General features: G+C 42.3%; 1 protein-coding gene across 1 annotated transcript in view; it reads left to right on the forward strand.

The window, feature by feature from the left end:
* The window catches only part of CDH20 (cadherin 20), a 131,163-nt gene extending 119,330 nt beyond the window's left edge, over positions 1 to 11,833 (forward strand). The window contains exons 11-13 of the mRNA XM_019521597.1: positions 167 to 284; positions 8,070 to 8,321; positions 10,933 to 11,833. Of these exons, the coding sequence (XP_019377142.1) occupies positions 167 to 284; positions 8,070 to 8,321; positions 10,933 to 11,432 (870 nt within the window). The 3' untranslated portion in view covers positions 11,433 to 11,833. The remainder of the gene's footprint in view (positions 1 to 166; positions 285 to 8,069; positions 8,322 to 10,932) is intronic.
* The last annotated feature ends 2,195 nt before the right edge of the window (positions 11,834 to 14,028 follow it).

Genomic DNA, 14,028 nt, shown 5'->3' on the forward strand with positions numbered 1-14,028 from the left:
TGGAGTCCACCAAGCTGTGGCTGTTCCTTTTGTTTCTCTCTGGGCCCCAGCAAGATGGTCTTAACCAAATACTGCAAACATTTGTTTTGAAATTGTAATTTTGAAGCAGCATCTCCCTGTCAGAACTGTTACCAATCTGTTTCTGTTTTGTTCTTGAACCATACAGCTCATTCAGACAGTGAGTGCAGTAGACCAGGATGACCCGCAGGAGGGTCAGCACTTCTACTACAGCTTGGCTCCTGAGGCAGCTAACAACCCCAACTTTACTCTAAGGGACAATCAAGGTAATCAGAGTGGACACAGTCAGTTAGTTACAGTAATTTCTCCTGCACAAGTTGGACTTCAGAGGTTTTGACTTGCATTGCGTGGTGAGACTGCCACTGCATATAACGCCAGCCGACACCTGCTCCTTAAAGGCAGTGATAAAATGACAGATTAATTCATACAGTTGAGGGTTACACAGTATTTACTGCTATACAAATATTTCCCAGCTATAGGCTTTTGTCTTTGAGGAAATGAGTTGGTGTAAGCAAATTCCTATCTTGCAGTAACACTGTAGGCATCTACAGTTACAAGAGTGGGGCTTACTGTTCGTTCAGAAAGAGATGCTTAGAGGTAAAATAGAAATTTGGACTTAGGAGGCAAATCCAAGTAGAATTATATCACTGTTTTTATACCTTCACATTTTCTTCTAGACAGGAAGTCAGCAGAGGTATTGTTTCAAACATCTCCTCTCTTTTCTTAAAGCTCGTCCCATTTCTTCTTTATACTTGTCTACTTATTGCTTATGAAAAAAGAACAGGCTTTGAGAGCTGTGGGGAGAAACTTGGCAGGAAGGTAAGATGCTGTCTAAGATGCACTGAACAGAAATAGAAAAGCCACAAAGGAATACCCAGAAAAGGAAACAGTAGTAAGTGAAAAAACACATGGCCAAGAGCACAGAGATAATCAATCCTGTTTTCAAATAACAGCTGCTCAGTGCAAAGGGGTGAATCAAAGTGGAAAACCATTTTGACTGGGACTGATCTTGTTCACAACTAGGGATATAAATAAGGCTCATGGAAAAAAGGGGATTTTTTTTAAATCAGAGAAAACCAGGATCCCTGGTTATCAGGTTGTGTAAATGACCATTAACTCCACTGCAGTCAATGGGACTTGTGCAAGCTCATACCAGCTGTGGCTCCATCCTCAGTTGTACACAGGACTGTCCCTAGGAGAGGGGCAAATCGGGGCAACTACCCCGGGCCCTGCGCACTGGGGGGCCCCGCTGGGCAGAGTGGCTATGACAGCTCCGCGCCACTGCCACTTGCTTTGCGTCCAGCTACTCGCTACCCCTCCCACCCCACTGCCGATGGCAGCAGTGGCTATTTTGGGTCCAGGGCACGTGGGATCGGAGTGGGGGCGTGGCCCCGCATGGGCTGATTTGCCCCGGGCCCCGCACCCTGCTCGGGTTGGCTCTGGTTGTGCACTCTCACTATTTGTACCCAAGAGCCATTTAGAATGTTGGTTACAGTCTTCAAGATCCTCAAACATCTGGATTGATCAAGCTGGTAACGAGAGCCAGCCCCATTGCAGCAGTTAGTTAGATGCTGCAGTTTTTGGAAAAGAACTTCCCGGGACTTGTGGCAGAACACTGGTATTTAGAACACCCTAATCTGTGGAATTTGCTTTCTGTTAGGGTACACCACTGTTTACTTTAGGATTGGTGGTCAAAACATGGAAGACACCACAGTTGTAGACTACAGAAAAGATCTCTCAGCAGACAAATAATGGAGTGAAGTCAGACTCTATCAGGTTTCAATGGGAAACAGAGAAGGCCTTTAAACAGCTACCATGCTTATATGCAACTGCTCCACAAATGGGAATTTAGCTCATGTTGGCCTGGATTTGTATGGGATTTTTTTTTGTATAATATGTAAGGTGCCACAAATGAGCAAGGGTAAATTGGAGACTGTTAAAATAAGTAAGGGTAAAGACACCTGCAATATTTTTAACCAATGTCCAGCTATGTGACATGCATGCATAAGGGAGCTTCTGTCATCTTTAACAAATAGGCAATATGTGAAGATTGCAAGGTAGCCTTTCCTGGCAGAAAGCCATTGCTCTCTCCACCCATAATGTTTATTTGCACATGGCCCCTAAAGTTAATCTATTCAATATTCTTTGACCTTGTCTTTCTTTCTTTCTTTGAGGGCATCATTTGCCAATAAAATTGACAGCAACCATCACTATAACGTTTGGTAAACTAGGCTCATTTCAGCCTCATGGCATTGTTCTAAAAAAAAGGAAACGCATAAAAATTCTCAACGTCAGATGTACTTTTTCTGTCTAAGGCCATTCTTTGTATAAAGTGTAGTGCTACAGCAGCGATGGGATTACTCTGCCTTCTGTGCTCTGTCATGTACCAGGTTTTCAGATCCATCCATGTAAGCAAATCTAGTAATATTACTTGTTACAAATTCATAATGTACATATTAAATACCAAACCACAAAAATTTGCTACTACCACAATATGGAGTTCAGCAGCACAGATGCTCCACAGGGTCCCCTCCACAGCCCCCACCCACTTAAATGAAAGACCTTATATTTTTGTCTGGGGACCTCAAAGGCATTTACAGATTATGAGAATGAAAAATAGCATATGTCTCTCTAAAGTCGCAATATGGCAAAACTAGGATCAGAACCCAGAGTCACATTGATGTGTACTAGCCATTAGACAAATACCACACAATTTGGAGGAAGAGAATAACCTAGTCAAATTAGTTGTGGGTCTGATTACATTGTTAGCCAATGCAAGGATTAAGAGTAATTAGAGCTGCAGAACTCTAGCAACAATTACAACTGGCTTATTACATAGCTCTTCAGACTGCAGACCCCAGGCATCTATACATATGCTCTGGGGTGGGGAAAGGGGGGAACTTTAATTAGAGCGGCTCTGCGAACTGCTCTAATTAACGTGCTTGCAGCATAACACGTATTCAGCATCCTGCACTTCAAAATGGTGGTGGGGGCACTTTCACTAAAGCTTGTCAAATGAGCTTTAGTTAAAGCACCCCCACCATCATTTTGAAACATGGGGACACTGAATACACAAGGCGGAGGCTGCTGGAGTGCGTTAATTAGCACGCTCCAGCAGACTCGCAGCAGACTCGATTAATCGAATCTGCTCCAGGATGTGCTGATTAGCACATGTTGGAACACAGCTCCGTCACGTGTATAGTACCCCTCCCCTTTCTATCAAGCATGCTGAAATGGACCCATCACTACTTCTACAGGAGACAAAAGACGTTATTTTTTTTTATTTTTTTGCCATCAGGACAGGAGGAACTGCAGCCTAATAGATAGTTTCCTGAATTAACAAGGCAGCTTTGAATATGGTCTTCTCCTGACTCTATGCTCTTTGAATTCCAGCTTTTAGTTATTAAAACTAAGAAACAAAAGTAAATAGGTACAAGTACCAGTTTCAGACCAGTATGTGGGTTTTCATCACCAGTTATAAAAAAAGGCCCCTCTATATTTTAAGGTGCCTCTGTGACTGGCAGGCTGTTAAAGATCCCTTTTCTTAAATCAGAGTGTATCTCTGTTTGATGTGACAGAGATAAAAGCTGAAAAAAATGTCTTCCCCAAAACTGACTGCCTCTTTCTTTGTCAACTCTGGCCACCTCCTTGTGCTTTCTCTCCCCATTTCTGGTAAGTTTAGTTTTTATTACCTATAATAATTGTAGTTGTAAAAAGCCAAGACAAATTCTGGGATAAAGTATCCCTTGTCATGAGTAAGAAGCACAGTGAGGTAGAGGTAGCTTTTGCCACATTAGGAGCTACTGGTGCTTCTGTTCTGTGACTTTGGGAGTACAGCATGACTGTTCTGTCCCACTGCCCTTCCCGAAGTAAATCTCTTTTCATTGTACACAATCTAGCAGAAAGAAAGCAACACATGCAGTTCTTACTCTCACATGCACTTGCACAAAGACACAAACACATGCACTTTGATCCTTTGTGCCACACTGAGTGAGATACATCTCAAAGGATGGTATATCTTCTGTGCTCCTTCTGATCATTCAGGGGCTGGCAATGAATGTACAGTTTCATACCCTGCATTGCAACACACTTGTTTCCACTTGGTGCTGTATATAAATACTGCAGGCTAGACCTCTGTGATGTGAAGAAACTGCATTTGATTCTCGCAAGGTTGTGATGTAAATCCTAGTTGTGTTTTCTTACCATCCATTTTTATGGGACCTTGGTAGACTCAACAGCTCAGTTCTCTTAGGGGCTAGGGTTCAGCAGATGTCAACTCAGGAAAAATGAGGTATTCAAATTTCTGACAAACCCTGTTGCAAGCTACCATGTGCTTGTGACAGGGCATAGCATCAAAATCTCATTGGCATCTGGTAAGGCATATCACAACAGGATTTGGCACAAACACACTGCACTTACAATGCAACTAGTCCAGCAGCTTTTAAGGAAGAACTGGATTCCTGCCCAATGTAAAACAAAACCAAACCAAAGGGGCAGCTGAAGCATGATGCCAAGAAGAACCCAATAGAACTACATCTCCATGGATGGTTAAGAGAGGTCTAAGTGAAAAAGCTCCTGTCAACAAAAAAAATCTCCTTTAATGTATCATTATAGAAATCTTGTTTTTCAGACTGAAAAGGAACCCACGTTACCTATGCTTGCAGTTGGTCACGTACTAATATTACCAATTTTTGTACAAAAACACTCATTTTATTCTTCTTTTACAAACAGGGTGCAATTCTCCCCCTCCCCCCCTTCAACTAACTGAGTCTTATTCTCTGTACAGAACAACTTTGCATGAGGTTAAGGTCCAGCTGAATTGCAGTTGGGATTCCTGCTCCCTTTCATTTAGACAGAATTGTCTCAGGAACAGCCCGTAGCACTTGTATGCAGCCAAACCATGGCACAATTTACCCTTTTAAGCCAAGATGCATCAGAAATATCTGTTGGTATAGCATAAATCCAGACAGATGGCTGGTCCTTGCCATTCCTCCAGTTTCTCCACCTGCTATCATAGAACTACGGCACAAAGGCACTGTGTCAGTAGCTGGGGAAGAGATAAGACAGGACCGGTTTGCAGCCTGAGTGCATACAACGGGAGAGACTTGGAGCAGAAACACCCTGCAGCTTCTAACCTTCTTTCAAGATCCAGCGCTCCTAAGAAATACAGGGCTGGAATTCTACAATAGGTGTGTATATGGGCCCTACCTGACAGCCACCTACTTCTGCTGACTGCATCTGCCTGCCATGATAAAAGCTGTGCTTTATCAAGTAGAAGTGTAGTCAGTAAGCAGGGCAACATCCTAAGTGTTACCACCTCTCAGGATTTTATGGTGGTACATGGTGTTCTCTCCTCAAAGCCCCAGCTCCTAGACATCCATATGTTTAAACAAGAATCTCAGTTTTCAGGAGGGAAAAGTGAGCTTCTAGCCTTTGTACATACAAAGGAAAAGCCTGGAAGTGTGACTGTTTAGGGTCAAAAGCTAGAAAGCTAATTAAAAAAACCAACAAATTTCCTTTTCTTTATAAACTCATGATTTCTAAACCAGTTTAATGATTTGTGGGAACCTAATATTAACAGCTCCTCAGTGTTAAAGGGATTAGTTTTGGCCATCCAGCATAATGCTACAAATTTTGCTGCATGAAAGATGGTGCTTATCACGTAATTGTAGCTGAATCTCTGGCAAGCTACAGGTAGACTTGACTTTGTTTCTAAACTCTATTTCTATTGTGTTGAGACACTGAAGAACAGTTCACTCCTGTAGTGCAACCAGTAATATTTCAGATGTTTAAATTAAAGGTGAAGTCTTTGCATTGAATAAATTAATACCAGTTCCTAATGTAACGGTGCGCCTACACATTTATTTATGCACTCTAGTTACTGTGCATTAAGTTTAGTACTTGCATAACCAAGTACTAAATCAATGTGCAGTAACTGTTAATCCTGTGCAGTAGTGCCAGCACATGGGTTTTTACAGACACTAGGCACCAGTTACTGCGCATTGATTTAGTACTTGGTTATGCCTAATGCTACTGCACAGTAGCATATTAGCACAGGTTTTGCCCAGCATGCTACTGCACAGTGTTATTAGGCTGCTGTGCAGTTAGCATTTTGTGCAGACACACCCACTGTTACTGACAGAAAAATGTGAGTAATAGAGCAATTCCTTCCCCTGCTTTTCTCCCAGCCCCTAAACCACCACCCTCTTTGTCAGACTTTTTCTGAATGAAAGTTGTATTACTAGATCTAACTACCAATACTCACTGTACTCAGCAAAAATGCACAGCAGCCTTTCATTTTAAGGATATCTGGGCATGTCTACATGTGCATTAAGGTGCTTTTTCTAAGATGCATTAAAGTTAGTACCTCCAATGTGACATACTAAGGAAATGCACATTATACTTTCTTAATGCACAGTAAAGAATGCACATGGTTTTTAAGTGACACTTAATGCACAGTAGCCTATTTTACTGTGCTTTAGCATAATAGCACAGTTTTTTATGTGACGCTTTAATGCGCAGTAAAATAGGCCATTGTGCATTAAAGTGCACGTGTAAATGCACCCTCTGTGACAGACCAAAAGCATGGATAATCAGTTTATTACTTCCTTTAAGTCAATTATGGATGGAGGGGACAAAGTTAGGTAGAAAATTGCATGAGCTGCAACCCACTGCATCATTCTATCATGAAATTTGGAGGTCCAAAGAGAAAAGGAGCTATGGTTCTGTCCATACATGGGTATCTCAATGTTTGTATAGAGGGCCAAGCCTCCTGTCGGACCACATGACATTCTTTCTCGCTTCTAGTAACACAGGCTATTTAGGAATCATGCTGTCCTGACTTCCTATTCAGTGATAGACCTTCAGAAAAACGTACATGCCACAGATTTTGTCTCAATAGAACGTAGCACTGTTTTTCAACAGGAGTTTCCTTTGCCTGAAACTAGAACTAAGAACTGCCACATGCATCTCACTTCTTCTGACCAACTCCTCTTCCTCTCTAAGCAGGAAACCCTGACTGTGAGGAGTTTACAAGGGTTGGTGGGGTGAGACAGAGAGGGCTTCATGTCCTGAGTGGAGCTAGTTAGGGACTAGAACCTCCATTCTACAGGAAAGTCTGATATTTAAAAAAATTGTTACAAATTGTTATAGAATGGAATGAAAAAGCCAAGTGGAAGTTTTCTGTTGGGGAAAAAAAAGTTCTAAAACATTTCCATTTGGCCCTGTCAAAGAATTTGGTTTCACCTTTACTATTTTATTTATTTGGTTACACTTGCATAATGTGTTCAAATACAATATAATAACAAATAGTCTTACCTAGAGGGATAGAAACAGAAAAAAAATCAGAACATTGTTTTTTTGAAGTTCTTTGTGTGAAACATGTTGCATTTTTCCTAGCAAAAATTACATCAGAGTGGATATAGCCTGAACTTCTTGATAGAGAAGTGTTCAGTGATTTTTTTTTTTGACCAACTATAGTTTTGAACCATCAAAGCAGGGAATCTTGTGTCATTCATCTTATGTGAATTCTATGCCTTAGAATGATCTGGCCAGGTTATCTGAGAAGTCTTGAAGAAGAGGAGGGAAAAAAAACAAGCTCTACATTAAAAATAAGAGTACGCTGCATGTCCACAAGGGTTACACAGAAGTCTCCGCAGCATTTATACTGGAGGCACAAAGCAGTGAAGCCTGCTGAGCAGGAACAAACAGAGACAACAAGTTGCTCTCAATTGTTCATTTCTGTCTTGCTTTCTGAAAGGTATTGTAGCAAGATCTGAAGGCTGAGTATTTGCTCTGGGCTCTTTTTGTCACAGAGGGTGAGAGAGGTTCATGAGGTGTGCCTTGCAGGCCTATATGCTCTCGCTTGAAAAGCTGGTGGAATCAGGATGGGAGGCTGAGACAAAATACTGATTAGTGACAAACTGGTGAAAGACAAAGGAGAAGAAGAGAGGGCAGCAAAGATGCTGTTACTTTTTTTTCTAATCTGCATCTCCAGCTGAAAATGTTTACACCATATGCAAGTACTTAACTATGTTAATTTCTTGCCCTAGACAATACTGCCTGGATTTTAACCAGACGATCTGGCTTCAGACAACATGAGCAGAACACCTTTTACCTCCCTATCCTCATCATCGACAATGGGCGCCCCAGGCTGAGCAGCACCAGCACATTGACTGTTCATGTGTGCAGCTGTGATGATGATGGTGTGGTGATCTCCTGCAATGCAGAGGCCTACATCCTCCCCGTCAGCCTAAGTAGAGGAGCACTTATTGCAATCCTGGCCTGCATCTTTGTCTTGTTAGGTAAAGCCTTCATTCCCTTTCAACACTCACCTTGGCTATTTGAGATACAAGGGTAACACTTAGCCCCATGGGTGGGAAGAGGAATAAAAAAAGAATGCTGGTAAAAATGGCACATAGCAATGTAAAGGAAAAATCTCCTGCCTTCTTTTTATGGAAGCTTCTTCTCTATCAAACTTAGCCTTTCCCCTGACATTATGTCAGGGAAGAGGGATTGTAGGAGCAGAGAGGTCCAGCCATCACACAGTAAAATAGTCACAGTTTGACACATATCCACAATTAAGTGAGAGGAAATAAAAACAAACTTAGGGAATTACAAAATGTGGTTACTTTGGACCTGAATCTGCAGGTTTCCAAGGTTCTTTTGCAAGATGTTGAATACCTGCCTCCTTTTAAAAAAAAAAATCTGTGCTATATACTTAGTGGGTGCATCTACACGTGTACCCGACTACACAGTAACCACTGGTACTGCACAGTCCCAGCACCACATGGGTCATTTCTGACCCTACTGTGCACTACCAATGAGCTACTGCATAGTAGCTCATTGCTACTGCACACTAGTGGTGGCATCATGGTTCATGCCTACCAATGCTACGTCACTGTAGTGATGAGCTACATCACCATAGCTCATCACTACAGCAATACAGCATCTCATGTAGATGTGCCAACTCACACAGTCCCTTCCCTCTTGTTTCTAAGTTCAGCAGTGGAGCTAATATGCTGAGGATCTCTCAGGGTATGGCTAGCAGGCTGCACTGCATCAGAAAGCACCATATAGCATTGCCAACAAAACACACCCTGACAACTCATTCCTGGCACCATGCAAGCTGTATACTGGAAAAATGCCATGTAGGCACTTTTCAGTGCATGCTCAGTGCTGCTGTTTGTCTTAGGCATGCTCACAGATGTGGTGAATACATGATATTTACATGGGGGGGGAGAAGCAGGAGGGCATGTGTTACAGCAGCAATTCCTAACACTGTCCAAAGCAATGCAAACATACACCAAGCCTTCCCTCCATGTATCCCATCCTTCCCCCTGCCCATACCTCCTCCATTCTGCACCAGTTAGTGTAACCAACAGAAGTCAAGGTCCAATTGTTCCTCCATTTGCTACATGTGGTTTTGGATAATAGCCACCTTCTCAGGCATTTCAGAGAGGCAGAGTTTGAGCAGCAATAGACTAAAGGGTAAAACATTTCAAAAGTATCAAAGAGACACATGTGCAAAGAGGCTGAGTCACCTAAGTCCAACTTCTAGACCTTCCAAACCCCCAGTCAATTGCCACCAGCACTGTAGGTGCTTAAAGCCTATAGATCCCTAAATTTCCAACAATGAAGTTTCCCACATGTCAAAAATCCTGCTTTTGGCCATGCTGTGATGCTCAAAAATACCCACAATAGCTCTGAATGAGCAAGCTCTAGTACAGGAAGCAATGTAGCTACATCTGCGTGGCTTTCTGTTCAGGTTAATAATACACCATACTTCTAAGTGAGTCTAATTAAATAGTTCCTAATCCTAGTCAGACTATATCAATTATGCTTTTCTCCATTTAATTTCACCTGTAAATGCCAGTCCAATTAGCATTCTTAGAGCAGGCTGCAAAACCCATCTAAGCAGCAAAGTCGGTTGCCTGTGCTGAGCCATATACTGCCATAGCTAGACTTCTACAAGTATCTGAGTTAATTTAAACTGAACACAGGAATCACTACATTATACTGCTGTGGGTTCCATATAGATGTACCCATAAGCAGTAGCATAACTAGGGAGGTGTCAGTGGGGCACCAACCCCAGGCACTGACTTAGGGGGACCACCAGTGTGGTCCTCTTCATTCCAGAAAGCTTTACCATGGCAGGCACAGCCCTGCAAGGGGATGGGGAGTGAATGGGGAACCAGGAACAGCCCCCCAGGGGGCCATGCTACTGCCTGTTCTTCAGCTCCAGCAGCTTAAGCCCATGCTGCTACAGCAGCAACCATAGCAGAAGCAACTGCTGCCCAAACGAGGAAAGCCCCAACAGGTAAGACTCCACTCCTACTCCATTTTCCCTCCCCCCCTCTACTCTCCAATGGCCAGCATAATCCACCCCCGCTCCGCTCCTCCTGCCGCCCCTCTGCCACAGGTGCTGAAAGAGCTTACATCTGCCCAAAGTATCACTGAAAACCAAGGAGACCTAATGTGAGAAAGGAAGTAGATTAGCCAGACCCAAACTACCAGATTTACTTACGGGTCTGGCTGTCAGCATCCCTCCCCTTCAGAAGTCTGCACTGTTTAAATCTAGGGCTTCAATTTGCCTTGTTATTCATACTCAGGATCCACATTTCTTTCCTTGGCTCCCATCTATAGCCACTTCTGCAAAGCTCAGAAGTCTCTGCCTTCTGGGCACTCACGTCTCCACCATAAATAAGAAGATGAGCGTTTGAGTGACTGTCATAACAAAAGTGATGTATTGAGCTTGTCAGTGTGTTAACCACCCATTTCATTGGCAGGGCAGCACGGCAGGGTCTTTGCACTCTCGCTGCCTTCTTTCCGCATCCCTTTCATCAGAAATGCACGTCTGTTTCTTTTCTCAGTGAAACTGCTCTGACATGGATATGTTTTGGTTGATCCTTGCAGTGCTAGTGCTGCTCATCTTATCTATGAGGCGGCACAGGAAACAGCCATACATCATCAATGAAGAAGAGAACATCCATGAAAATATTGTCAGGTATGATGACGAAGGAGGCGGTGAGGAAGACACAGAGGCCTTTGATATTGCTGCTATGTGGAACCCTAGGGAGGCCCAGGTGGTGGTGAAAAGCAGGCAGGACATGATGCCTGAAATCGAGAGCCTCTCCAGATATGTGCCTCAGACATGCGTGATGGATAGCAACGTCCACAACTATGTGCTGGCCAAGCTGTATGAAGCTGACATGGACCTTTGGGCTCCTCCCTTTGACTCCCTTCAGACGTACATGTTTGAAGGGAATGGCTCAGTAGCAGAGTCACTCAGCTCATTACAGTCAGTCACAACAGACTCAGACCAGAGCTACGACTACCTGACAGACTGGGGACCTCGCTTTAAAAAGTTGGCTGAGATGTATGGTGTCACAGATGGCAGTGGGGCTCTGTGGTAACAAAAGAGGAGCTCAGAGCATTTTCTACACAACACAAACATCCGAATCTAGGTCCATTCTCATCAGATGCTTCCATGGACATGGGTGAGCCCTCCTAAAATAGCAATACGGTGCTTGAATGAGAATGGGGGAGAGGGCTGTAAACAAATCTCTCTCTGGATCAGCTTTACTCAGTTAAATTAAGTTAAATTTTTACACAATGAAGAGCAGAAGGAAGAAAATGTTTTTCTTGGTTTTAGGGCTATGTTTGAAAGCTTCACTCCTGGACTATAAAGACGCTTTTCTCTCTCCTAATTTTTTACATGGCAGCTTACTGAGTTCTCTGTATCTGGGTACAAAGATCCTTAGACTCCAATAGTAATCTTCCACTCACAGGGACTTTGCCAGCAAAATATATATATATATATATATATATATATATATATATATATATATATATATATATATATATATATATATATCTCCCAATAGTTAATTTTTTGTCTTTCCTATTTAAAAATAACATTTGCTAATAAAAAAAAAGAAAACACAAAGCAGAAAATTGAAATTTGAATCCTATCCTGACATGTTCTTCATAATAAATAAGCCTTCTTACTCTGTGGTTGACAGAGTCCTTTTAATCTTTCAGCAACAAGGCTGACTTTTTCTGTTTTCCATCTTGCCCTTGAATTTGGGCTCCCATTTAATGGCTGTTCTGTAAGTCATTGACATTGATACTAATCCATCTCCTATCAAATTAGTGTAAATTTACTTTCCTCCCAGCTGTTTAAAATTGTGGCACTGCTAAACTGCTCAGAATGAAACCAGAAAAATCTGCCTCTTTTGCACTGTAGATGTCTCTTCCACGTGCCAAATGTGAAGATTAGATGCTACCAATTAAAGCCAAATAAAAAAGAAAATATATTTGGTAAATACATGGGTTAGATGGGCTTTCCTAATCTGTGTGAGGTCAATCCAAGGGATGTTTACATACTGTAGATAACCTACTTGAACAAATGCAGTATTATAGACAAATAAATGGATGTAAGAAAATCACATGTATAAGTTTTGTATATTTGTTAATTTTGGTAATAAATATGATGTACTGAATCCAGTACAGTACCTTAGCACCTCTTTTAATAAAAGTTAAACGGAAGGGAAAGTCTGATGTCAATTTATTGATTGCTAAATTTACAACAGTTCAGTAGTGCTGGAGTGATGTTATAGCTTTAATGATCCAGGAAATCTGCGAGGGGCAAGCATTTTTGTGAGTGATGTCTTTTCTTGGAGCAACTGCATGGTTGGGATAGATTTTGACCAGCCTGCAAATGGAATGCATTGCATTCAAAAGCTTGTTTAAGTTTATCTCTATCCTGCAGTTGGTCCAAGAAAAGATGTCACCCACAAAAATCCTTGTCTCTGTACAACAGATAGTGGTTTATCTTTACTTGCCATGGGTAGCAGGCAGAAAGTGATTAATCAGAGCTGCATCCTGGAAGCAAACTGTCAATCTGCATCGAATCATTTGGCCACCCCCCCAAACCTGTTAATGTTAATTAGAGTATTTCATCTCTTTATGAAATACTTAAGGGCAGTTTCAACACACTCTCTAAAATGCACATCCTTATGCTTGGGCAAACATGGGCACAACCCCTGTGTGCTACCATTACTTCAGCTGGATGATGGAACCTACAAACGCAAAACCCATTCCTGTGCAATCTGTCATTCAGACAAAATTTAGTGCACAAGGAGTCTCATGGTAACATGTACAAGAAGTGTGCGCACAAGAAATTGCACAAACAATACATGCTCTGTTGGAGGTTGTCTTCTGAAAGTTGCATCTAAAGTTGCACATCTCCCCATCTTTAACATCTAAAGAGGTGCTCACAAGGGCGTGTGGAAAACACAGGGCACTTCTTAGTCACATCTGTCTTTCACATCCCTGTCTTCATTCTTCTCTCTGTCATGCACAGACACATCACCTTTGTCTTTATTTATCTTAATGTTACACTATAAGCTCTTGAGAGCAACGCATGTATTCTCTCATATACCCCAACAGCTTCCCATGAGATCATGTAAACAACAAAGGAAGTGCTTCAGTGGTTTCTTGACTGTTTGCTCATATCCCGTGACCAATAGCTGGAGGTTACAGCAAAGTAGGTTTAGATTTGATATGCAGAAAAGTTTCTTCACTGTTAGAACTGTGAGACTGTAAACTAGACCGCCTAGGCAAGTTGCGGGTTCGCCATCAGTGGAGGTGTTTGAGATGATTGTACAGCTACTGGTCAGCGATGAAGTAAGTGTAGTTATGCCTAGTATTTTATTATAGGTTTTTCCCATACTTTTGGGCTTTGCATAGTATTAAGAGTAATGTGTTTTTCCCTTTCTGCTGCCAGATGTGTCAGGGTTTCTTTAAATCCTTCCTTAGAGGCATCAGGTGTTGGCTGAAGCCAAAGCTAGGGATTTTGACTGAGGTGTGCCAGTGCTCCCTCTGGGACTTAAACCTGGAGGCTCCTGGTTAAAGGGTCTTGCCTCTCTGCTCAGGCTCAGATTACCATATTGGGGGTCAGGAAATAATTTTATCCCATGATCAGATTGGTATGGACTGTGGGGGGGG

Source organism: Gavialis gangeticus, unplaced genomic scaffold (genome assembly GCF_001723915.1).
Source record: "Gavialis gangeticus isolate Ggan-Ray unplaced genomic scaffold, GavGan_comp1, whole genome shotgun sequence".
Classification (NCBI taxonomy): Eukaryota; Metazoa; Chordata; order Crocodylia; family Gavialidae; genus Gavialis; species Gavialis gangeticus.